We start from the raw sequence: 27673 nt of genomic DNA on the forward strand, positions 1-27673 counted from the left end.
CGAAGTGGGCACTGTTTTGCACTGATTTCCACAAACATGAATCAGGCGTACCAGCACTTGGGGAGTCGCCCAGGTGATTGGGGGCCCTCGGGTGGTCAGGCTCTGGGCAGTGTGGTACCCTAATGCCACCCAGGCACCCTGTTAGTGCCACCTGGGTGCTACCCTGGCAGTGCCATGCTGGAAGGGGCACTGCCAGGGTGCCCAGATGGCATTGCCAGGCAGGAAGGATCACTGCCAGGGTACCGGGTTGGCAGTGCCCACATGGCATCTTGCCCATACCAGGAAACAGGCCCAGGGATGACCTACTCTTATGAGGTGGGGTGCGGGGACTCGAGGACCCCTAATTGGTAAGTTCGGGGGGCTGGAGGCCACGGTGCGGGGTCCAGAGATCCGGAGAACAATTTCTTCCTGTAGTGGCAAGCTGAGCTCGTTAATGCAGAAAAAGATCCTAAAGTGCAGCCGAGGCGGGGCGCTCCTCGCTGAGGCCCAAAAATGAAGCAGACTGCCATTTAATAGCGGGGTCATTCTCAGCGATTAAGCGTTAGGAAACACCCTGCCAAATGCGCCCAAAACTAAACTCCATTAAATCGCACCCTCAAACTTCATTCCATAAGCCTGGATTTGCACCAAGTCAAGACAACTCAAAGAACCCATTAAAAACAGTGAGGCACGACCCAATTTTGGAATTCCGTCTCCCACTCTTGATGAGGTGGGGTGCGGGCATTGCCAGGCAGGATCCCCGTAAATGGTCAACCTGTTCGCCGGTGTGGGCAGTGAGTCCTCATGCAGCACTCCTTGCCTATTCTATAGTGGGCACAGGCAATTTAAACACACTCCCACCACCACACACACCGCACCCCCCACCTGACCGCCCAACCACGGACACACAACTTTGTTGAAGTTGGGTCCCTTCAGTAATTAGATGCCGTTCATGGCCTTTCAGAGGAGGTGTGAACCACAGGAGAACTCCAGTCCCTAATGGGAACCAAAATAAAACAATCATGTGCTCCTGGAATTCTGTCATTGACAGGCTGTGAAACATAAATGACATGGTTCTTTCAGTTTCAATAGTCAGATGCTTCCTGTAAGTTAGATATGTTTTACTGCAGTGATTGGAATCTCTAGTGCCATAACCTGAAGTGTTTTACGTTCCCAGAGTCTATTTAAAATGAAAATAAAATCTTCTGCAACTGTCAGATAGAGCAAACAAAGACCCCACCTGATACTGGACTGTTTTGATTAGCTCCCCATATGTATAGCATAGTTTTGTATAGTTTTTGCAATTTCATTTGGCTCCATTGTCTTTGAGCTGGAATGGTTTGTTATCATAGCCATGGCCGTACTGAATGGGTGAGTTTCAAAAGGCCCAGAACTATTTATCCCAGCAGTGGTATAGACATTTTGATTGACAGTTTTAAGAAATTATTAAAGGATTAGCGTCTTTGATGTGGTTAGTGGAATATACGTTATTTTGTTGTTACACAGGTTGACCATTTACGGGGATTTATTTTTTGGAATGCTTCTATGAAGGAGGAATTTTTTCAATGTGGTATGTTTCATTGAGATTAGATTGTTCGAAGCTTATTTGGTTTAATGTACATTTCAATGATATCCTGAGGTCTGCCCATTGTGGATTTTCTTTTTAATTCCTTCATGGGACGTGGGAGTCGCAGGCTGTGCCAGCATTTATTGCCTGTCCCTAATTGCCCTTGAGGGGCATTTAAGAATCAGCCACATTGCGGTGCGTCTGTAGTCACATATAGGCCAGACCAGGTAAGGATGGCAGATTTTCGTCCCTAAAGGACATTAGTGAACCAGATGGGTGTTTATGACAATCCACAATGGTTTCATGGGCATCGTTAGACTTTTAATTCCAGATTTTTATTGAATTCAAATTTCACCAGCTGCAGCGGTGGTATTCAAACCCGGGTTCCCAAAGCATTATGCTGGTTCTCTGGTTTACTAGACCAGAGATAAAACCACTGCACCATCGCCTCCACTAATATTGGTGAATGGTTATGGAGGATTCATGGGGAGCCTGGAAGCTACATGGGAGGATATAAAGAGGCATAGAAGGGTCATGGGGATATGAAGGGCAAGAAGGGGGCATGTGGGATTGGAGGGGGCATTGGGGCATTTAGGATTGGTGAGGAGTGATGGTGTGAGGGTCTAACTTTCATCAATAAAACTGGTATATGTCCCAGTAAATAGGGACAGGTGTACCACGCAAAGTTTTGTGTTGGGTCTGAAATGAAATCTTAAGTCCAAAATACTGAAATCTATGCTGTTCTGCTTCAACAGGTTATCAGTGCAGCTGTCTGCCACAGTTTACAGGAAACCAGTGTGAAACTGAAGTTACATCCTGCTTCCCAAACCCCTGCCAGAATGGGGGCTCCTGCAATCCAGTGGGCAGTGATTTTACCTGTGACTGCAAAGAAGGATTTGTGGGTTTGATGTGAGTTGGTATATAACCTTCTTTATGCACACAATTCTGTACCAATGTTGAGTTGCTTTAGCTCCCAGTTTGAGACATGTTTTGGTTTTCAAGCGTTTGGACTCAGCTGGAAGCTGTCAATTAATAGATTTGTTACAGCAAAATATATAAATACATAGTAAACATTTGAAGAAAAATTCACGGCAGCAAATTTGATTGACAAACATATTAAATTGGTGCCCACTGTTCATGCAGAATTGGGATGCCTCAAGAAGACTAAAGGCACAAAAAGTGTTGCAGTTACATGTTGGATTGTATTTTTACAGGAGTTCGGTATCCTTAAAACTCGGCCAAGGAGTTATTCTGCCACTGGATCATTTTCGTTATCCATGGTATATGATGAAAAATATCACGGAAGGAATAAACAAAGATCAAACAGTGGAACATGATATGTTATCAGTCTTTAAATGATAAACAAAATTGAAGGAACGTTCTGCAACGTGCTATGTATTATTAGCCCATTATAATTGTTTGAAACAAGATTCCATTTGGTTTGCAGTTAATGCGACCAAAAATATAGACCTCCATATTAAAAATAAAACTAGGACAAACTTAAATGAGAGAATCACTCATAAACCTCACGACTAATAAAACAGGGAATAGTTTTGAGACACAAATAAGTAAAAGCATATTTATTTTTCTTTAGGTGTGAAGAAGACATTGATGAATGCAAGATAGAAGAGTGTCAAAATGGAGGAACATGCTTAAATACCTTGGGCTCATTTCAGTGCAATTGTACTTCAGGATATATAGGACTGCACTGCGATCTTCGGCCTGTAGTTGTGCCTAATATACAACCAGGACATCCCTATATTGGAAAAGAGGAACTTATTGGAATAACTGTTGTTTTACTAGTTCTGATGATACTGGTGATACTTTTTGCAATTTTCCGAAAGAAGGTTTTCAAGAAGCATGCACGTAACAATATGACTCTTGTGCAGGACCCTGCAACTGCAGCACTGCTTAATAAGCCTAACGGCATTCAGTTCAAAGGTATTCGGAATAATGGTGATAGTCGAAAGATTTACAAAGAAACTGGAGGTCCTCCCCAAGTGCCAGTTAGACCAATGGCGTATACACCATGCTTCCATAGTGATTCAAGGAACAATTTAGACAAAATTGATGGAATGGGAGTAGAACACCAAGAAATGAGCACCTTCCACCCTGATTCTCCTCGACTACTGACTACACGTAGAGGTGTTGTTGTGTGCAGTGTGGCCCCAAATCTGCCGACAGTTACTCGATCTGTCTCCGACTGTGACTCGTTGAGAAAAAATACTTGGGATACAGACAGAGATGGTAAGGAATATTACCTTGTCCTTGTTTTGAGATGATGAGGATATCCTGTCTTTGTTGTAACTAGTTCTCCTGCTATGTCCCACCCTTTGTGTCTATCCTACCCCTGCTAGCTCATTTCCAGACATCCTCCTTCATTAGGAGAATATGCAAATTAATTCAAGGTATCTTTGGCTCTGACTCTGTTCTGTGACTGTCAGCTAGGGTCAGGTAAGAATGAAGGTGTCCGTTCTTTAACCAGAGGTGATTTACTAAATGAAAAAGAACTTTGGTAATTAATTGCTTACATTGGATCTTCAGTTTTTACAGAAAAATTGATCTGCCAATGTAAAATAAGGACTTTAAAACAACAAATGCGACCTGATATCTTTATTGATAAGAAGTCATAAATGTGAGTTCAATCAATTTAGCAGATTTTGAATATGTGCACTGAAAATTTTAGAGAATGGTTCTTAATAGTGCTTAGATGTTCTATCTCTGAAGTAATAAGATTCTAAAATCTTGAGATCAGAGTTCACCGGGTTATTAAGTATGCAATAAATGCAGTCATGCTTATGCTCACATTTCAATGATTGCACTTGCCCTCACACCACTGGATTGGCGACGCAAACATGTTACAGATCTGAGCTCACTATCTTCAGCCTTTATGAATTCAAATACACATTAAAGTTTGATGCTTTTATACCATTCTCTCGCCCTTACTACATAACCATTCATTTTCAGAATTCACAATTCAAATTCTGCAATACATGATAATAAAATAATTTAAAAGAAACTTCATTAAGCAAAATTGAACGTATTCCATATCAATAAGTTGTGATACTAAAATGGATTCCTCCTGTAATTAACTTTTTAATTCAATTAATTAATGAGATTGGTACAGCTCCTTTACTCTGTTATCTTGTCTATAATTTTGCTCTTGTTACGTATAATTGCTGCTCCACCCAGTGATAACTTTAATTCTAAACATGTTTTTAATTCTGTGCCATACAATGATCAAATCCTCCATTACAAGACAATATATGTACTCGGATATATATTTTCTGCATTACTAACTTTTGCCCTTGCATCCATTATCAGTGATTGAAGTTGTCTGAAACTTAAGAAGCAGTATGCAATAACACATCTTTATAATTGAGTTCCTTTATTGTTATTAAGTATAGTACATTAAGTGACTTACATCAGGTGTCTTTTACTTGCAGTTGTCATTATTTTCATAATGATTATTGACGGTACTGTAAACAGAATGACTCATTTATCCTGGGATTATGCCTAATTCTGGAGCCCTGTCAATTGGATGTGATTTCAATTCTATTTTCAGTTCTTTGAGTTTCCCAGTTCATTGGCATCCTAGGATCTTTTTCCATTGAGGGAGAGTTGTGAGGATTATGGGATCTGAAATGCTGAAAGTTATTGCACTGTTGAGAGAAAGTTCCAAGTAGCAGGAACCCACTCGTAAACAAGTGAAGAGGAGAAACCAAGAAATTCTATCACGGGGAAGAAATTGTGCATGCCTGTTGTTAGTATCCCTCCTGTGAGCCCCAGATCCTTTTATGTTATTTATTTTCAGAAATTTATCCACACCCATTTCGTATCAAGTATTAGTCTCTCCCAATAACTAAATGTGATTCCCATATCTGCCCCAATTAAATATGGAGCAGGAAGGCTCATTGGCAGCATTACCACTCCAATGCCAACTAAGGTCCTCAAGTGGACAAATGTCCACTATGGACCTTATCTGCAGTGGGGGACTTGTTATGCATGGGCCTGAAAAGCAAAACCTGTCATGTTTGTTTATGGGTGACTAGGGTGGTCGTGTCAGTGTTTTCCCTTGTTCAAAGGCTCAAAGACACTCAGTACCTGAATCAAGAGAACCATTATCAGGAGGGAGAGGGAGATTCTGGTGAAAAGGGGATGGAGGGGGGGGGGGGATTTCCACCCGAGAGTCCCCAATCCTGGGAAGGCCCACTCCTGCCCAGCTGCCCATTTCAATGCCGGATTGGCACTTAATAAGTTGGGTCTTTAGCAAAAGAGGTGCTCTCATCAGCTCCACTGCAAACAAGTGAGACCCCATCACCTGGATTAGCAAAGCTGTTATGGGAGAATCCTGCTCTCATGTGTTCTTAAATGGGTACCCCAGAATTGCGGGGTAGAATTTCAATCGCTCCCTATGTTCTGGAACTGACTACCTAAACCTCTCCAATTCCCCAACAGGCTTTCTTCTATAGGATCTTTCCTTTAGGATCCTCTGTAAAACCCACGTCTTTGACCAAGTTTCTGGTCATCTGATTTAATCATCTTATGTAATTTAACATTATAGTTTATTTAATAATGCTCTGTGAAGTGCCTTGGGATATTTTATTATGTTTAAGGCACTATATAAATGCAAGTTGTTTTTAAAGAAAGCTTTACTGATTGGTTTGAATCATCTGTCTTTAGGAAAAGTGGACATTGTTGAGGATGCAGCAGGCTTTACAGGAAGTACAAAAGGCAGCAATTCTGAGGTCCAGTCACTCAATTCCTTCCAGTCTGATTCATGTGATGATAATGGTAAGGCAGCATTACAAACTATTTCAATCATTCTAATGTTTATTTCAAGCCTGCTTTTCCCTCTATCAGGTCACGATGCAGAATAAAATGTTGTCTTTGCATTGGTATGCCTTGTGTAAAGGATACAGTGAGAAAATATGAAATCACTGCTTACTAAGCAAAAGCATTGATTGCATTGAGTGTTCACTTCATGCCAAGCGCCCATTTATAGATGGATTTGTTATTAGTAAATATTTGGGCCTATAACTTCCTCAGAATGGTAATCTCGGAGGATTGCCACTCTCAAAGGACTCACACTGGGATTCCAGAGAGCCTGTCTCGCTTAACCTTCCTCACTTAGACTGGGCAAGCAGGAACAGCAAGATGTGCCCCCACTGCATCAGCTTGAAGTACCTGGGATGCAAGGAGGTAAGAAACACCCAATTTCTACAGCAGTGTGTGATGGGGCAGGGTTGGACCGAAGGAGGGGTCAGTCTGGAGAGGGTTGGGGGTGAGGGATGGTCAGTCCAGGGAGGGATTTGGACTAAAGGAGGAGTCCACCTGGGAGGGGGGTTCAGTGTGAGAGTGATGGGGGGGGGGGGGGGGGGGGTGTTGCACTGAAGCAGGGGAGGTGTTTGTAAAGGTTGGGGGGTCAGACCAGGAGGGGGAGGTCAGTTCGGGAGTGGGATGGTTGGGTTGGGTTGGGTCAGGCCAGGAGGGTGGGGGCCGGTTAGTAGGGGGTCGGATCAGGCTGGGGGTGGTGGTCGGGTCGGAAAGCTGAGAAGTCAGGTCGGCGGTGGGTGGGGGGTGAGTGGGGGGGTGGGGGGGGGGGGATTGTGTCGGGGGTGGTGAGCCCGCTGGGGGTCTTATGTGCAAGGTGCTGTCCTTTGCGAGGCTGACCCAGGGTTTCTTAATTAATTATTCTTGAGTTGGAAGTGATTTTGTTTCCTCGAGCTCTTTCCGAATAACTATCAGGGTAAGGATGGCTGACATGGTAGCACAGTGGTTAGCACTATGCTGTCCAGCACTATGAACCTGGGTTCGATTCCCAGCTTGGGTCACTGTCTGTGCAGAGTCTGCACATTCTCCCTGTGTCAGTGTAGATTTCCTCCAGGTGCTCCAGTTTCCTCCCACAAATCCCGAAAGATGTGCTTGTTGGTGAATTTGACATTGCAAATTCTCTTTCTGTGTTCCCAAACAGGCGATGGAGTATGGTGACTGGGGGATTTTCACAGTAACTTCATTGCAGTGTTAATGTAAGCCTACTTGAGACAATAATGAAGATTATAATTACAAGATGGCAAAACCATCAAAGTTGGCAATTTAAAGTGTTTCTGTTGGATTGTTTCCAGCCCAGCACAATTGCCCAGAGGAAGTTTGCACTTCTAGGCAATTGCCGGGTAAACCCTTATATGGGAACTTTCCAGGGAGATTCCCCAGCGCGTCATTGGCCTGCACGTTAAATGCTGGGGGAACCAGGAAGTTATGGGCCATGAGGTTAATGCTGAGTAATGGAACACATTTCTGACACCAATATAAGATGTGGCACAGGTTAGATGCAGACTATTTTGTTAAAAAATATACATGATAAATTTAAAGATGCTGATTTTCCAGAAGGGAGCCTTGCCCCCAGAAGTGATGGAATCACTACAATTAAAGGACATGATTTAACAGAAAAATTTCTAAGGGCACGATTTAATGGAAACATTTTGAAGTGTCATTTTGGGTGCGATTGACGGGGTATTTCCCGACGGCTACATTGGCGAGATTATGGCCCATATTTAGCAGCACCTAGTGCAGAAAATAAGCCCCCATTACTAGCTGTCTTGCCATCTGATTCACCAGACTTGCACCTCAGTATCTTGCTGCTAACGAGGATTAGCTGCTTTTAAAAGCTCCCTAACCACTCACTATAGTCAGCACACAAGTATGGCAACGCGGAGACCTGTTCCTTGCTTTGGGAATGCCAACCTGGGCAGGCTTCTCAATGCTGTGGATGCGAGATGGGATATCCTGTTCCCCTGAGAGGGTCAGAGGACCAGCAGCAGGATCACCAATAGCGCCTGGGAGGCACTGGCAGCGGGCAACATGACCTGGAGGACCAGCATCCAATGCCAGAAGAAGACCAACGACCTCCACCGAGCTGCAAGGGTAACGTTACCACCTCTTTCCTGTCATCAGTTCCGCCTGCCACCTCTCAAATTCTTGACCTGCCCGCCCGACAAATCACTGGCTGACACATCGCTCTCTCCCACATCCGACCTTCTTCGTGCTTATTCTTCAACACTCCCTGGCACCCACCTACCTTCATGCCCAGTTTTGGAGCCCACACATGCTACCTGCTATAGACCCGCCCTGACTCAGCAAGCATGCAGCTCACAAAGTCCGTTTGTCCCCGCAGGAGAAGGTAGCCCATAATAAGTGAGAAACGGCCAAGTCGGGGGGGTGGGGGGAGATGAGTACCAGAGATCTGAGCCCTCACCCCCTATGAGGAACAGTCCCTGGACATCGCAGGGTTGACCGAGGAGAGACCAGTCACCCACAGCGAGGTTGGCCTACGCCAAAGAGATGAGGACCATCTGCCCGGTCACCCAGATGACCTGTCTCAAATGAGTTCATGTCAGACAAAATGATCCTTCCCTTTCACTGACCATATGTCCATTGTCTTGCAGTATCTCCAATGAGAATGCCCAATGTTCACTACTAAAACATGTTACACCTGATACAAATGAAGCCTTTGTCATGTTAATCTTCACAGCTGGCCTGCCTGCACCCACACCCTCTCTTGTCCTCCGCTCCTGCCACCCCCATACCCCGGGCCCAGTGGTCCAAGGTCAAACGTGCCCGATGCAGACCCGGTTCAGAGGATTGGTGCAAGTGCGCTGTCAGCCAAACAGCAGGAGTCAGACTTTGGCATAAACTGAGCTTACCTCACAGCGAGTTATCATCACTCTCCTGCCTTGTATATTGACCTGCTGACAGTGCTGACACAGGCCCATTACCCTGGGGTAATGTTACACAGACCCTTGAAGGGTGGAATAGGATAATGTAAATTCTATGATTCTATGATCCCTATCCCCCTACTGACACTGAGAAAGTCCCCCTCCCGCCCCTGGGATCCCTGGACCTGAAGTGTAGTCCCAGGACATAGGGCTCTGGCACGGTGCTGTAGTACCTCCTCTGGCCACTGCAGCCTGGAGGGGTTGGAGGCTGGCTGACTGCTTTCCAAGGTGGGATGTTCGTCCAAATGCGAACTGAAGTCCCACGTGCTGCCAATCAAAGCTCAATTGAGTGTAAAATGGCATCGGAGCCTGTCGAGACGGTGGATTTGTAAAAATCCAGGCCTATATTTCCATATTTTTAAAGTATTGAATTTAAATACTCCAGTTGGCATGGTTGTATTTGAACTCATGTTCTCTGGAGTAACCCAGTATAATCATCGCTGCCTATTTTCAATTTGCCACAAGGTGGCACTTTATGACCAATGTGATGCACATCTTTCTGCTACTTCACGGTATCACAATATTCCTTATAGCCTAGTTTTGAGAGATTGCTGTTATAATTACTGATTAATTGGGCAGCACGGTGGCCTAGTGGTTAGCACAACCGCCTCACGGCGCTGAGGTCCCAGGTTCGATCCCGGCTCTGGGTCACTGTCCGTGTGGAGTTTGCACATTCTCCCCGTGTCTGCGTGGGTTTCGCCCCCACAACCCAAAAATGTGCAGAATAGGTGGATTGGCCACGCTAAATTGCCCCTTAATTAGAAAAAATAATTGGCTAATCTAAATTTATAAAAAAATAAAAAAAAAAAAAAAAAAAAAAATAATTACTGATTAATATATTCAAGGTATCAAACACTTCTGTTCAAGTACTGAATAAGGTTCTGAAGTGATAACATTATTTTATGTTGCACTGGTCCAAAAGCTTAAAGAAATGTAAATATATTTTCAGAATTTATTTACTGCATTTATTTTTACAAGAGAGTAAATTTAACTTGAGTGAGAGTACAATAAATATTTTAGCTATGATTGCTGTACAACCATAATGTCATCCTAAGAGCTGATTCTACATTGCTTGCAGAGATTCAAATGATGCGCAGGTTAGGTGGATTGGCCATGATCAATATCCAGTTACAGGGATAGTAAGGGGGAGTGAGCCTAGGTAGAATTCTCTTTTGGAAGGTTGATGTAGATGCGATGGGCTGAATGGCCTCCTTCTGCACTGTAGGGATTCTGTGGATCACAGGGATTTGCTCATAATCTTTTTTTTTCTTACCTCCTTTAGTTCACGCACACCAGCCCTTTCCAGAAAGTGATCAGTTCCATATAGTCCTCACCAGTGAGGCCTTGACCAGTCACTGGGTGTTATATTGTTGTGCCTCAATGATGATTCTCTGTCTGCTCTTTTCCCTTGGATTTAACACCTCACTTCAGAATGGTTTAAAAACACTTCACATGCAATGAATTATTTTTAATTGCAGTGATTGTAATTGTGAATTAAGAATGAAGGGGAGACAATATAAGTAGAGACTAGTAAGGGTGCGATCGAGCAGACAAAAGTCAAAGTCCGCTTTTGGGCTTGTTTAACAGGGTGTTCCTCCGTGGCTGCAATGTCGAGATTCACCCCGCTTCGCCGGCACTTTACACAGAACATACAGTGCAGAAGGAGGCCATTCGGCCCATCGAGTCTGCACCGACCCACTTAAGTCCTCACTTCCACCGTATCCCTGTAACCCAGCAACCCCACCTAACCATTTGGACACAAAGGGCAATTTAGCATGGCCAATCTACCTAACCTGTACGTCTTTGGACTGTGGCTGGAAAGCGGAGCACCCGAGGAAACCCACGCAGACACAGGGAGAACTTGCAGACTCTGCACAGACAGTGACCCAGTGGGGAATCGAACCTGGGACCCTGGCGCTGTGAAGCCACAGTGCTAGCCACTTGTGCTATCGTGCTTTCCCATTTTCTTGGGCCCTGGGGAGTTTCTCCATGCCAAGGCTACACTTTAGTCGGTTTCCTGCTGTCAAGCTGAGCTCCTCGCTGAACGGCACCATTTTGAATGGCAGCTCCGATCTCTACTCGCTCCGCCCATTCAGGCCATCCCCCCCAACCACACTTTCTGCACCCATCCTATCATCTCCCACCCGTGTCAAAGTCCCTGGAAACCCCTCCTACCACCTCTCCAATGGGCAAGGCCCCATCCTAGCCTGAACACTGGCAGTGCCAACCTGGCACCCGGGCACCTATCCAATGGGCCCAACCACCTGGAGATCTCTAATGGCTTGTAAGACCACCCCTGAGGTACATTTACACCGGGTCAACAGCATGGCCAGGTCTTGAAGGTTTGGCTGTTGACTCCCAGGCACCAGATTTGCGCGGCGTCTAGGTATTGAAATGAGCCGAATGAGGGCACGAGCCATATTGCACCAGACTGAGCGTTTCAGGTGGAGCACAACAGGCCCGACACCTGGCATGGAGCCCAATTTGGGGCTTTCACGCGATTCACCTGTTGCACCCGGATTTGCATTGAGAGCAACGTGGTCTCTGGGGGGGGAGGTATGCATTATTGTTCTAGGAAAAGGAGGGGGAAGGTATGCATTACTGTTGTAGGGAATTCAGTGTTCAGGCATGCAAGAACTTTGCATGCAAGATCAAGCATCCCACATTATTGTTGGTCCTTTGATGCCAGGGCATCTCAAAGCAGCGTGGACAGATATTGGAGAGGGAGGTGGCGGATCATGTTGTTAGATCCATGTTGGAATCAGCAGCAAAGAAAAGTGTAGGCAAATGGTCCTGTTTGGAATATACCAGGAGATAAATTGAAGGACAAGACCCCAAGGCTATAATGTCTAAGCTACTAACAGAGCCAAGTGTAAATTTGCATAGGGATAAACAGATTAGGGAGGTGAAGGTATGATAGAAAGTTCCAACACTCGCAACAGTACTGGGTCAAGAAGGAACTGTGCCATTTCGATAGGCTGTACCTGAAGTGGTAAAGATGATTTGTACAGTCACATGGACTTAAAACTAGTAAGTGGGGTGAAGGAGGGGGTTTATGTGGAAATGTCAATATTGATAATTCAAAAGCAAATTTAAGGAAAGAAAGTGGAGCAAATGTCAGAAGTTGTGCTTTTAGCACTGCAGCTAAAAGATGTAAAGTACATAAACTCGGAGGGAGAAATAGGAATAAGGTGGGAAAAATATTGGAACAGGACTGATTAGAATATGTGGTCTAAATAAGCATTCTTTCTCCGAACATAAGAGTAGAAGGAGCAAATTAAATTAATTGTAGGTGGGTATGGCAGGTTAGCCATTAGAAAGAATTAGTTTGCAAGGTGGTCAAAACTGGAATCCAAGTATACCAGTTTAGATGGTCCAGAGGGAAGATAGTAGAGTGGGAGGAATAATTATAATAATCTTTTTATTGTCACAAGTAGGCTTAAATTAACACTGCAATGAAGTTACTGTGAAAAGCCCCAGTCGCCACACTACAGCGCCTGTTCAGGTACACGGGGGAGCATTCAGAATATCCAAATGACCTAACATCACATCTTTCGAGACTTGTGGGAAGAAACCGGAGCACCCGGAGGAAACCCACGCAGACACGGGTAGCACATGCAGACTCTGCACAGACAGTGACCCAAGCCGGAATCGAACCTGGGACCCTGGAGCTGTGAAGCAACAGTACTAACCACTGTGCTACCGTGCTGCCCAATAGCCTTAGTGATTAAGGACAAAATAATTTCAATGATGCAAGGATATTATGAGAGACAAGCAAGTAGTGGAGACTTCACATCGAATTAAGAACTAGAAATGGATTTAATCCTGTAATGGGAGCTGTGTATAAACCCATCCTTTGGTAGTAGCTGTGAAGCGATGGCTTGTACACAACCTGAGAATAGGCAAGCGTGTAACAAAAACAGAATGGTTTTAATGGGGCATTTTAACTTTCATATAGATAGGGCTGAGCAAATTAGCTGAAGTCAGAAAGGTAGTAAATTGCTTGAGTGTGTCTGGGATAATTTTCTGCAACAATACGAGACATAAAATCCAGCCCAGGGACTTAACAGAAGTAACATCAGCAAGATAGTAATAATGGAGAAATGACTGGTGCAAAGGAGCCGACCGGTCCCCAGAACTAAATGTTTTCCATATCAGGATTTTAAAAGAAATAAGTGATAACGTTGCAAATACCCTAACTAGAATCTTCCAAATCTTCTATTGATTTGGTAATTTTTCCTTTAGATTGGAAAACTATGCGTGTCTGTCTGATTTTTAGGAAAAGTAAAAGGGAATTCAGGAAATGATAAACCATTCGGGCTAACATCCTGTTGTCAATAAACTGCTGCAGTCTGTAATTAAGGAGGAATGACTGAATAACTTGAGGACACTAACCAGATTTGTGAAGGATAGTTTACTGCTGACGCACCTGATGGAATGTTTTTGAAGAGGTGACTAAAGTAGTGGACAAAGAATGATTATGGATGTTATTGAGAGGGGCTTTTAGAAGGCTTTTTATAAATTTCCTCATAAGAGACTGTGAGCTGCAGATGAAAATCGTGAAACTGAAGGCAAATTAGAAAATTGGCTCGACATGAGTCAGAGTGGGGATAATGGACAGGTACCCTAATTAGTGGAGTCCTGCAAAACCCTGAACTAAACTACTCACTGTATTCATTAAAGACTTTGATGATGGGACAAAAAGCCATATGTCAAATTTGACAATGACAAACGATAGACAGCAATTTATTGATAGATTAAATGAATGAGCAAAACCGCGGCAAATGGATGTCCGTGTTGGCAAATGTGGGGTCATCCACACTGGATCTAAAAAGGGTAGAACAGGGTACTTTCTAAATTGTGAAAAACTGGGAATGGTGGAGGTCCCCAGAGACTTGGCAGTCTAGCTACTAGGGGACTAAATGTCAAGATACCCCGAAAATCTACTTGAAGAAGATTGGCTTTGACCTCAACAACTGGTGAGAAGAGAGTGAGCCAGGCCATACACTATGGAAAGCCTTGCTTCACCAAGGTGTCGCTGATGTTGAAACAGGGTGTATGATGAAGGCTGAAGATGTGAGAACAAGAGGCCTGTACCCCACATCGATGACGGACAGATCAAGGGTAAAATTATCTATTTGGGAGACTATGGACCCGGGGCCGGCGTCAATCCCGCTCCCGCCGTGTCCCGAATTCTCCGGCCCACGAGGTTCGGCGGGGGTGGGAATCGCGCCGCGCCGGTCGGCGGGCCCCCCGTGGCGATTCTCCGGCCCGCGATGGGCCAATGTCCCGCCGCTGCCAGGCCTCTCCCGCCGGCGTGGATTAAACCACCTACCTGACCGGCGGGATTGGGGCGCGGGCGGGCTCTGGGGTCCTTTGGGGGGGGGGGGGGTGCGGGGCGATCTGACCCTGGAGGGTGCCGCCACGGTGGCCTGGCCCGCGATCGGGGCCCACCGATCGGCGGGCGGGCCTGTGCCGTGGGGGCACTCTTTTTCTTCTGCTTTCGCCATGGTCTTCACCATGGCGAAGGCGGAAGTGACCCCCGCCTCTGCGCATGCGCCAGTATGACGTCAGCAGCCGCTGACCGGTTACGCCAGCCGGCGAAGTCCTTTCGGGCCCGGTGGCGTGGCACCAAAGGCCGTTCACGCCAGCCGGCGGAGTGGGAACCACTCGGGCACGGGCCTAGCCCCTCTATGTGAGGGCTTGGCCCCTAAAGGTGCGGAGAACGCCGCACCTTTGGGGCGGCCCAACGCCGGAGTGGTTAACGCCACTCCAACACGCCGGGACCCCCCGCCCCGCCGGGTAGGGGAGAATCCCGGCCTATGTTACATAGTTACATAGAGTTTACAGTGTAGAAGGAGGCCATTCGGCCCATCGAGTCTGCACCGGCTCTTGGAAAGAGCACCCTACCCCCTACCCAAGGTCAACACCTCCACCCTATCCCCATAACTCAGTAACCCTACCCAACACTAAGGGCAATTTTTGGACACTAAGGGCAATTTATCATGGCCAATCCACCTAACCCGCACACTTTGGACTGTGGGAGGAAACCGGAGCACCCGGAGGAAACCCACGCACACACGGGGCGGATGTGCAGACTCCGCACAGACAGTGACCCAAGCCGGAATCGAACCTGGGACCCTGGAGCTGTGAAGCGATTGTGCTTTCCACAATGCTACCGTGTTGCCCAATGTTATCCCACCGGAGCTGAATAGCATGTAATTTGCATAGCAAAGGATTGCGAGGGATTCTCGAGGGAATCCCGCTATCAGGCCACCACTTTGTGGGTGGTCCAATAGCCAGGTCCCGGGGCTGGCGCTGGCCACCCCCTCCCCCCGCATTGAAATTCAGCCCCGTAAAAAATCTCTTCCCCCCCCCCCCCCCCCCCCCCCCCCCCCCCTCCCGGATCGCAAACCCTGCATTGCAATTCAGCTCCCAACTCACCAGATTTTCTGGGTTTACCCCGTCAGAATGGGGTGTTCCAATGCCCACCCCCACAGACCCCTAAATAAGAGACCTCTCCACCGACCCCTTAAATAAGAAAGCCCCCTCACAGATCCCCTAATAAAAGAGATGCCACAAAGACCGCTAAATAAGAAGACTCCCCCCACAGACCCCCTAAATAAAGAGATCCCCTGAGGCCTCCTCAATATTGAAACCCTGCAGAGGCCCCCGAAATAAAGCTAACCCCTCAGAGACCCCCTAAATATGGAGAACCCCCACAGACCCACCAGAAGAGACCATTGTCAGGAAGCCACCCAGAACAGAAATTAGCCCTGTCAGGAAGGTCCCAGAAAAGAGACCCCTCTCAGGAAGCACCCCTGGAAAGAGTCTCTGGTCAGGAAGCACCCCCCCCCCCCCCCCCCTCCCCCTCCCCCCAAAAAGAAAAGACTGCTGTTTGGAAGTTATAGAGAAGTCCAGATAGAGGCAGTGAAAAAAATTAGTGTTGTAACACTCACCTGGACAATCCACCTGCTGGCTCAGACACAGGAAGCACCATGTATCAATTCCTCGAACGAGAAAAACAGTCAGCTGTGTTTAAACCCCTTGAGATCTTTGAGCTGCAAGCCATTCATTCATTTCCCTTACTAGGGCCTCTAGGAAGTCTCTGGTGAGGGTGGGATTGGCAGGTCTTGCATTGCCGGGCGGAGAAGGTGGCCCTCAGATGAACTTTCGGGCAGCTCCTTTATGGAGTTAACCCCTTGGCAAACCATGTCAGGGCCACCCATGTCCATACCTGTCGTAATTCTCGCCCACATGATTCCCAGCCTAGAGGACCGGAGAATATGCTGCCCAACCTGCTAAATTGATGCAAATAGGTCTTAATAGCCCATTTGCATCCTGCTACTGGTGCAGAAGCATGAACCTCGATCCGGTTTCCAGCGAAGGGCTGAAGCATTGGCAGGTGTGATCCTGTTTTCTCCCCGACACTGGATTCTCCGCCTCACCGGGAACTCGGCTACCCACGGTGCGAGGCGACAAATTTTGCCCCAACTCACTGTTTAATGACTAACTGACAATGTAGAATGTGGATTTTGGATATTTTTTCCCTTTTAATGCTACTTCTCCCTCAGCCTTTTCATTTCCACTTTCCACCTCCTTACGTTGCACTGACTTCACTTTCATCTCTTACAGCCTCTCCCTTTTTCTCCCCCTGTTTTTCTCCCTTTTTCTCCCCCTGTTTTTCTCCCTTTTTTCCCCCCATGTTTTTCTCCCTTTTTCTCCCCCTGTTTTTCTCCCTTTTTCTCCCCCTGTTTTTCTCCCCCTGTTTTTTCTCTTTCTCCCTCTCGGGTAACGTAGAATATCCTCTGTTATTGCAAAGTCTCTGGAAGTAATCTGGAGTTTTTTTGGTGGTGCTGTGATGTGTTCCTGGTTTTGGCAGGGAGTGCTGCTGCATCCTCGCAAGAGGATTCACTGACCTGCCCACAAGGGTTGCAGCAGGTAGTGGGGTTGTGGTTGCAGTTGCAGTGCCGATGGGTCATCAGTGCAGTAGGCAGGTAGAGCAAAGTCAACAGAGAGGAAAAGCTGTGCATGATATGATCTGCCAAGCTGGAGCCAAAGTCTCCACATTCCTTGACAGTGAAAGGTGATTCTCCGGAAGCCCCTCAGTATGTACCATTCTCAGCAGAGGATTCACTCACCTGCCCACACAAAGATTGCAGCAGGTAGTGGGGTTGCAGTTGCAGCGCCGCTGGGTCATCAGTACAATAGCGGTGACTAACTTGCTCGCCGAGCCGCCGGGAAACTCCCAGCAAAACCCGCCACAAATGTCACTTAGGGGGGGATTTTCTGCACAACCCGCCACGTGATTTTTGGCGCCAGAGGCGCCAGTGTGATCTTCTCCTCCCGCCATTGTCAACGGGATTTTCCATCGAATGCACCCCACATCGCTGGGAAACCCGAGGCGGGTTGCGCCGTCGGTGGGACCGAACGATCCCGCCGGTGTGAACAGCCGGTAAATTCTGTCCATAGAAAGGTTTCTGTTAGATTACACTCCATAACTTTGAAACCCTTCTCAGTTGAAAAATAAGTCCTAGGGTAGCAACATATATATTTAAGTCAATGGTATGTAGTATCCTGTGATTTTCAATGCATGTTTATGATTGGTATTCCTTATGGAACATCTTTGAGTTTGTACAACTGCTCTCAACAAAGATTAACAAAATAAAGTCAGCACATCTGATTGTTGCTTTCCAACGTTTCTCAACTGAGAAGCTCCATTTGTAAAACCAACCCTACTATGCAACAGTAAGAAAAATACTGTGTTTTTATTTCACAGTGATCTTAATTACAGTTATGTAACAGAAATGGTCAAAATGCAGAATGTTTATTCAGCTGCTGTTTTGCAAGATTCTTACAATTGCCTTTTCAGTTCTTGGAGTTGTGCACCAAATAAATGTCAACAAATTGATATAAAACAGCTAACTAACTTTGCACTGCTTTCTGCTGCTCCTTTTCCTACCTTGTCCTTTTCTTACAAGCTTCAATAGTGACTGTTATACGGCTGGTTAATGATGCAGTTGACACAATTGAGAATGAAGGTATTTAACTTGCTACTTGCTCTCCTCTTCTTAAGAGAATATGACGTTTGGCATGATACAGTCAAACCGTTTAACTCATGTTGAAAAACATTCCATGTTTCTTAATGTAAATCATAATCTAAACCCCAAAAAAACTAACATTAGTTGAAATGCCAACTGCAATATAAGTTCATTCGTGTATTTTGTTGATCTGAAGTAATCTAAAATTTATCATAGAATCTCTACAGTGCAGAAGGAGGCCATTTGGCCCAACAAGTCTGCACCGACCCTTTGAATGTGCAGTCCACCCACGACCACCTCTCTCTATCCCCATAACTCCGTAACCTAACCTGCACATCCTTGAACACTAAGGGGCAATTTGGCATGGCTAATCCACCTAACCTGAACATCTTTGGATGTGGTAGGAAACCAGAGCACCCGGAGGAAATCCACGCAGACACTGGGAGAATGTACAAACTCCATACAGACAGTGACCCAAGGCTGGATTTGAATCCGGGTCCCTGGCACTGTGAGGCAGCAGTGTTAACCACTGAGCCACTGTGCAGCCCCCATTCTATTCTAAAGAATGAACAAAAGTTTCTTGAGTTTTGGTGGTCTCGAAATTATAATGTTTAGTGTGAGCATAAGTATTGAGAAGATCGAGGCCATTCATTGGGAAGATCAGTCCCAGCCACAAACTCTATTCACTAGCATTTCGTCTCCATCTCCCTCCCTCGCAACGAACTGAGACTGAACCTGTCTGTTTATAGTCTTGAGCTGAGCTACCAACCCCATATCCTCAACATCACTAAAACTGTTTACTTTCATGTCCATATCATTGCCCATATTTCTGTCCCTGCCGAAATCCATCCACTGTTGAAACCCAAATCCATGATATTGTTTTCTCTAAATGCAACATTTTCCAGTGCTCTCCTGGCTGCTGTCCCTCCTTCTTCCTTCGATAAACTTTACCTCATCTAAAACTGTGCTGTCCATATGGAAATGTGCACCAAGTCCCATTCACCCATTACCCCTGCATTTGTTGACTTTGCTATTTAGTAGTGTCCCGATTTAAAAATTTCCATCGCTGCTTTCAAGTCTGTCCTTGGCCTTTTCTCTCCTAATCTCTGGAACCTTTTTGAGCCCCACAACCCTCTGTAAGAGCTTTGAGCTCTTTCAAATAAGACCTATTTTGAACATCCCAGTTTTATTAGCTTCAGCATTGGCAGCCACCTTTCCATTGCTTTGATATCAAGCCCTTGTGTTCTCTCAGTAAATTTCTCCACCTCTCTGCTTCTCTACCCTCCTTTATGGCACTCTTAAAAACAATCACTTTGACCGAGTTTTGGGATACCTGTTCCAACACCTCCTTATGTGGCTTAATGGCAAATTTTGTTTGCAAGCAATCTTGTAAAGTACTTTGGAATGATTTACAATGATGTTATATAAATGCAAGTTTTTGTTGATGATTTCATGTAAGATTGTTTTGGCCACTATTTCTCTGGCCCATTTATTATTGCCTCTATAATTTTATATGAAAAGATCTGGTGTTTATATTCTAATTTCAGTTGTTTCAGGGCTTTTCATAGAATGCATAGTACAAATGGTGGAGACCATTCAGCTCATCAGCTATCCAATTAGTTATATTTCCCTGCTCTTTCCTTTATATTTTTATTTTACTGTTGTAGTATTATTGAACATTACTGATTTCATCATTAAAGAAACTTTAAAAAGAATCTGGTGATATGCAATTATATTTTTTCCTAATTTATGCATATTGATCATAAATACTGCCTTAGATTAGCAGCAATAATTTCAGATAATTTAACTGCATTGAGGATTTAAAACAATTGCTTTTGAAAAATCTTCTTTGGGCTGGATTCTCCGGTTTCCCAGCCATGTGTTTCTTGGCAGCGTGCTGTTTGCTGATGGTGGATGGGCTTGTCAATGGGCTTTTTCATTGCTGCCATCCCATGCTGCTGGGAAACCCACTGGCGGGTTGCGCTGCCGGTGGGAAGAGAGACTACCGGAGAATTCTAGCCAACTGTGTCTTTGCTTATATGCATCTTTAAAGCTTTTCAAAAATGTTTCACTTAGTTTGAACATTAGAGATATCTGGCATAATTGTCAGATATATCTCCCCCAAACATTTCATTTTTCTACATCCATCACACTAAAGACACATCGGAGGCACCTGCCATTGAGGCAAGTTAGAAAGTCTGGCATTGAGGTCTGGGTAGGGGAGATTGGTAGTCAGAAACAAAGTTCAACTACCCCTTATTAAGGAACCTTTTTTTTTAATGATCCTGTCTCCACATCAGCATGTTAGCTGATGCACCTAGTCTCATCGGGTATTCTTGTACTGACCATGCACAGAGTCCTAATGACGGCCTGGAAATCGGAATAACAATGGGAATCCACATTCTTCACCACCTATACATCAAATGCCATGTTTGAGGTGGGCCAAGGCACAGCTCTGAAAGACCATGCCACTTGGTACTTGACCAGGACCTTATCTAGGTCTAGTTTTCAGTCATTTCAGCATATTCCTTCTCAAGTCGCAGCAGGACTTTGCTGTTATAGACTCTAGTTTTCATGGTCATGGTATTAAAATGAAAAATCCCAGAAATAGGTTTTCTGAGACAATTTTATAACCTGATAAATATTCTTAGATGAGAAAAGAAATCAAAGGGAATTAAGAAAAACTACAGCAAGCTCTGATGCATTAGAATTCTGTTTCTATGAAAGATTTAATCGGATATAGTCTGCATATCATTACAGAGAGATAACTGAAGGGATACTTATTACATGATACATTTTTAAGATGTACAAAAGAGGTTAACCTATAGTGGTCAAACCTGAGTGAAATAAAATATTGTATAATATTCCTGACAGTATTAGTTTGAAATGAAGTTTCAAGCTGATACCCAGAACAATTTAGTAACATCCTTCCTTCATTCTCACATAATAATGTGGAAATCTGTCTGTTTAATAGTTTAGGGTGATCAGTGGTGTTTCAGCTAAATCATTCTCCAAACAAATTATGCACCTGAAAATCATGGTGTGGCATCACTTTTAAAAACCGAAAATTCATTTCTGATTCCTTTAATCCACCAAATTTGATTAAACAAAGTCAAAACAAATTACAGTTTATCCTTGAAGAGAAAGAAGCATCAATCAAATAAGATGCTCAAAAAATGAGAAATCGTAATGTATGTTAGAAAGCATTTGTGATGAAACTCATGTCAGACTGTTAGTGCAGATGCAGCAAGATAGTATCCTTCATTTGTTCAAAATCCTATCAATTGATCAATTGGAATACTGGTTTGTGATGATGCACAGTTCATTATTGCTTCATCTGGTGAAAATATTATTGACTTATTGATATGAATCAATAAATTTTGTACTTTATACAAAGTGCAATTTTGTATTAAATATTTTTATACTTCGGTAGATTTAGATTAAAAAATGACAATTGCAGACCAAATTTGTAATGGATTCGCAATTTAACTTTTAATTTAAGAGGAATACGGACACTGTACATTTTGCTGCTAAATGTATGATTAATGTTTATATTGTGCTGTGTTTTAAAGCTACTGCTGTGTCTATACATTCTATTTAACTTATATACTTGAGGATTGTTTTTAACTGAACACTCACTTTGTTTCGCTTTCCACTTGACAGTGTCCCTTATGGAGGAGGGGCAGAACTACAACAGAGGTGACTCCTAGCCACTTCCAATCTGCTTGTTAATGCTACCCCAAGATCTTTTATTTTAAAGTAGCAATTTGCCTCACTTGTTTTTGGGACTCCATTCCACATTGTGTATGCATGCAGCAAGAACTCTGAAGGTTATGGTAATTTCTAGCAGAGCAGGCTATAAAGTAATCTGCAAGGGCATGGATTTACTTTTGAATACAATGTTGCTTATGTTGATTCTGAGGCTGAACTCATTTTGTTCGAATAATGAATTTCAAACTTAATAATTCATTTAAATCGGTGGGAAGCTGTTTGAACACAAAGTGGTGACCTTAATATTAACAGACTTTTTCTTAATTACGTAGTTAACCATCAGTTATCACAGTGCTCATTAGAAAAGAATAACTGCATTGTTTAACTGAAAGGCATCATTCAACAATTTGCTTGTTCAGCTTTATTTTATCAATATGCAACTTTTACAACAAGAAGTGACTGGCTTTCAAAATGCATGCTGATTTTTGTTTGGCCTTTGCATGGATTTGACATCCTACTTCATTCTAAGCATGCTGTTTTGTCAGTGAATGTCATGTATAAAGTTGCAAATCTATGTGTGGTTCTGAATTTAAAAAAATAAGATCTCATACATCCATTATTTGATGGACAATAAATCATGTTCCACTACAAGTCAAGCACCCTTTTTTAATAATTTATTTGTGTACTTTTTAAAATTTAAATCCCTTGCAGTGTATTCAATGGCTACAGGACTTGCATTCATTGAACATATTTCAATTGAAATTTTACTTGAAAAAAAACAGAAATGTTGTGATGCAGAAGCATCCTTTTAATACCAAAAGGTACGACTAGCTGGTCATTCAAAAGCATTATATGTGCCAATTAGATAATTAGATCTCTGATTAATAATGTGCATAGTTTAATTGAACTTACAAATGTTCCAGTTTAAGTACAAGAAGTGGAAGTGAGGGCCTAAGTGGGTCGGTGCAGACTCGATGGGCCGAATGGCCTCCTTCTGCACTGTATGTTCTATTCTCAAGCGTAATAACAAATATACAAAATAACTGTAGCTTGTGTTTTTGCAGCATATCATTGGGATACCTCGGACTGGATGCCAAGCACTCGACTACCGAACATTGAAGAAATGCCACATTATGAAGCAGCTGATACTGCCCCTGCACATCATGAGAATACAAGATCACTAGATGCTGACTACTACCTCGGTGGATATGACATAGACAATGACTTCCCACCCCCTCAAGATGAGGAATTTCTGGGCCAGGACCAACTTCCTCCTCCCCTGCCAGAGGATTACCAGGATCAATATGAGATTATCCAACCACCCCCGACAACATCTGCTTTGAACAATTTAAACTCCAGTGGCCGAAGAAGACCACACTTCCATCCCAGCCAATACCTTCCACCTCACCAGTTGCCAACAGAAGGAGAGGTTGTTGGTGTCCAGGGTGCGACAGACTATGGTGTATTTCCTGCAGGTTCTAACCAAGACTTGGAGAAAGTGGTTAATGACAATATATCAATGCCAATGCTCACATCAACAAATGCATCGTCTTCAGATATGTCAATGAGCTGTGGTTTTGATGACTCTGAAGTAGTGATGAGTGACTATGAGAGTGGTGATGAGCTTAATTTTGATAATATTCATATCTCTTTTGTAGAATCTCAATATCAGACACAAGTGTGATTACTGCTATATGGGCCACTTCCGAACTAACAATGCAGAGGCACTGGGAATAAAGTGATGAGTGACAAGAAGTTGAAGCACTTTCCACTGTGTGTTTACATCTACAAGGACTGATGGACAAAGTAAATTAGAATGAGTTATTTTCTGCTAATTGGGTACTAATTTCATGATAAAATACCCACAATTGACTCCTTCTAATATGTCTACAAGTACGAGATTCTTTTTAATAAATGAAGCCAATTCATGATAATCATGATATGGTTCCGAGCTGAGTCACCATTGGAGCTGAAAGCGCAGAAAAATATTAAATTTGTTATGACTGATGAAATTCTAAAGTGCTGTCCTGTGGAAACTCATTTGATACTGTAGGATTTGTCCTGTGGAAACTCATTTGATACTGTAGGATTAAGTGTTCTGATTCTAATAAATACTAATCAAACAGTCACAGTCTATGTAGGTGATTCCTAAATGTAATGCCTAAAAGATAAAATAACTAATGGCACTTTCTTGAAATAACATGAATTGAATCACTGGACAGCCAACTGTCTGTATATTGCTACAGTCCAGGAACAGACTGATAAGGCATTAGTTGTCACTGTAGACAGTTCTTCGGGAGAAAGGCAGGCAGTACTTATTTAGGAATCCACCTCTCGTTGTTTAATTTTATCTGTTTACTTTCTTATCGGTTACAGTATCAATCATGGAATGTATATTTGTGCACTTCTGAAGTAATTAACTGACTGCAATGCAGTGCAGTCGAAGCTACCAATAAAAAAGAATCTACCTAAAATACCTAAGAAAAATGAAACTTCCGCCTCTTCTCCACTTTAACAAATGACCTAATTGCCATAGCATTTTTATCATGTCTTATTCCTGTATCAAAGCACATAGTATTTAATGTGAGATAACAATCTGCTGCAGAACACTTGTAAGTACAGTGGGGCTAGCTTATTTCAATGTTAAAACAGGTTTGAAGGAGCATGGGAACTTTTATCCCAAACTCATAAGTGAAGTCGAGGGAGACGGTGGCAGAATGGTAGTGTCATCGGACTAGTCATCCAGGCTAATGCTCTGGGGCACAGGTTCAAATCATGCCATAGCTACTGGTAGAGCTTAAATGCAATTAATAAAATCTGGAATTGAAAGCGGTAATAGTGACCATGAAACCACCATCGAATGTTGCAAAAACCCATTTCAACCATGATAGAATGACAGAGCAGACTCGATGGGCCGAATAGCTTAATTCTGTTCCTATATCTTATTTGGTTCTCCATTGTCCTTTAGGGAAGGAAGTCTGTCATCCTTACCTCATTATTATCTGATCTGAAATGGCATTAAGTTCTAGGGCAGTTAGGGCAACAGATCCTGGCCTTGCCAACGATGCCCCATGAAATAATAAATATATATAAAAAAGAAATAAAAATTGCACTGCAGACTGGAACTGAATATATTTGGAATAAATATGCATTTTTATTGATCCAAGGTGCCATTTGACAAGCTCATGTGTTTTGACAATGAGGAAAGTACAATATGAGGTGCATTTGTTTACTAAGAAAAACTTGTAAGAAATCCTTTGTAATTAAACGTAAGTCACTTTCATCCCTTGAATTTATGCATGATTACAGGTTAATACAGTATTCCACCCTCACAGGTAAAATCTGCTGTATTTTGTTGACAGATGTAGCCACACAATTTTCTTGAGTTTTCCTGAAAATTAAGTCGGCTACAATGCTACACTTTCAAAGTCTTGTAATTGGAAATAAAAGTTTCCGATTGTATAACATTTCAAACCTCGACTTTGTTAGGCCAGAATTCAGGCAGTTCAAAGTGAAAATCATTTTTTGAAATTTCTCAACAGTTCGCAATTGAAATACATATTCAAAAGAATTCCATTCCTTTTGTGAATTATTTTAATTAGGCAACAGCAAAGCTTGTTTTTCTATTTAATAATTGATTCAGTTATGCTTTGGCCTGGCATGGTGGAAGATAATTCCCCATAAAGTATTGTCTATAGTAATACAGTATTACTAGTTTAATTAAAGTATACTTATAAATGCAGTGAAAATAATTTTCACATAGATTTACAGCAACTTGGATTCTGACCTAGCCCAAGTCATATAGGCTGTAAGTCATCTCTTGCTGTTGAATGTTGGGAGATATCGAGTGAAATATGTTTGGTCTGATTCAATTTCTACAAAATGAATTTTCAACATAAACCTGCTATATCACAATTCATAACTTAATAAAATGAGAAAATTATATTTTTTCATGCATCTTTAAAGTTTTTCCAAGTATTCAAAAAGTTACAGTGTCACTGATATTCCAATGATAACATTACATCTGGACTGTTATTTGTTCATTTGAATGTAAATTATCTTAAATAGCTGTGAGTCTATGGCACCGCGTTTTAGAAAATTGTGAAATTTGATATGCCTATAGATTTCTAAGCTTTTTGTAGTATCGTATTAAACTGTCGTCCTGTTGTGTATTATTTTTACCTGCTATTAACAGGCTTTGTAAAGATGTAAGTTTGTGTGTTTAAGAGGTTTGTACAAAGTGTACATAGATATAGAATGAGTTGTTTAAATTTTGCAAGCATTTGTAGATATTTACTGTGTTCTGGGATGCCTTGAATTTCTCTGCTGATAAAGATGAAATATCAATCCAAAAGCGAAGCTGGTTAGTATTGATGGACTATTTCTAAAGAAGAAAAATATTAAATTGTTCAACAATATCCATTCTGTTCATTTTGATAATCCAAATACTACTTTTATTGTTGCTGAAGCTTTATCAGTATGGTGAAGTCCGAATGGATGTCTAATGCTTCATTATCTAATGAGTGAATTCAGCAAGCCTAGCTTCTCACGAATTTTGTGGTCACACAGGGCAATATGCTGAAGGGTTGTGTTTTTGAATAGTTACTGTGAATGTGCCAAGTCATTGACAAAAGATGGCTAAATAGTGCAAAAAGATAAGATTGTTTTTTTAAATGTTAATAAAGGGAAACCAGATGTCAGCAGAACTTGATCTGTTTCAATGATCAACTGTGTAATTGGTGTTGTTGGCAGTATTAAAAACTGTAGGATTTTATGATGACTCAATTGTTGCCCATTGTACAAATTGATTTTTAACTGCCATCACATTTCTTAAGTTGATGTAACAATAAAGTATGTTTTTAATTAGTTAATTTGGAGTCTTCCACAAAATATGTGCCCTTATCTGGAACTCATGTTGCATAACATGTACAGCACAAACTTTTCATTGAATATGTCTTTGCATTGTTTAACTTCGAGATTTTGTTTTTTTGGGTGGGTGGGGAAGGACAGGTGGGAGGTAACCTTCAGTCCACATAAGAGACTGTCACAGCGAGAAGTCAATCATGAGGAAGGCACACTTTTCTCCTTTGGAACTAAGTATAATCTTGAACTTAACCTCAGGTGAGTACACTTAGAAATTGGGAATCTTCTAACTGGTGGGATTAGCATCAGGAGAAGAAGCTAAGTGCCCTTTGTCCTGTTCTTGCATTGACACGAGTGTACCAAACATACTGGGATGCAAGCCATCTGAAACAGGTGACATCCACTCTATTTCCAGTGCCTCCTGCCAATCAATTTTCACCCCATCCATCACCTTTACAATCTCCATTGCTGCAGATATTTTGCCAGATTCCTCTTAGTAAACATCAATACAAAGGACTCATTGGCCACAATTTTACATTCCTCCTCCGCAACCCCCCCACCCCCCACCCCCCTCCCCGACCCCTGAGGCAGGAGGAGTGTAAAATTGCAAAACGGAATTTCCAACAGAATCCTGCCTGCCCTCTAATCATCACGATTTTATGCTGGAGTGAACAGGACCTCAGAGGGAAAGTCCGCCCTTTTCCCAATGCCTGTCAAATGCTCCTTACCCTTGGGTT

General features: G+C 43.1%; 1 protein-coding gene across 7 annotated transcripts in view; it reads left to right on the forward strand.

Annotated features, from left to right (window-relative positions):
- The window catches only part of fat3a (FAT atypical cadherin 3a), a 963948-nt gene extending 937004 nt beyond the window's left edge, over positions 1–26944 (forward strand). For 3 of the 7 annotated variants that reach the window (XM_038819007.1, XM_038819005.1, XM_038819009.1), the window contains 6 exons: positions 2302–2455; positions 3141–3793; positions 6230–6340; positions 18303–18362; positions 22026–22061; positions 23138–26944. In XM_038819007.1, coding sequence (XP_038674935.1) covers positions 2302–2455; positions 3141–3793; positions 6230–6340; positions 18303–18362; positions 22026–22061; positions 23138–23757 — 1634 coding nt within the window. In that variant the 3' untranslated portion in view covers positions 23758–26944. The remainder of the gene's footprint in view (positions 1–2301; positions 2456–3140; positions 3794–6229; positions 6341–18302; positions 18363–22025; positions 22062–23137) is intronic. The other 4 variants (XM_038819010.1, XM_038819011.1, XM_038819006.1 and 1 more) reach the window with 3 other exon arrangements.
- The last annotated feature ends 729 nt before the right edge of the window (positions 26945–27673 follow it).

This window comes from Scyliorhinus canicula, chromosome 14 (genome assembly GCF_902713615.1).
Source record: "Scyliorhinus canicula chromosome 14, sScyCan1.1, whole genome shotgun sequence".
In the NCBI taxonomy this organism is placed as follows: Eukaryota; Metazoa; Chordata; class Chondrichthyes; order Carcharhiniformes; family Scyliorhinidae; genus Scyliorhinus; species Scyliorhinus canicula.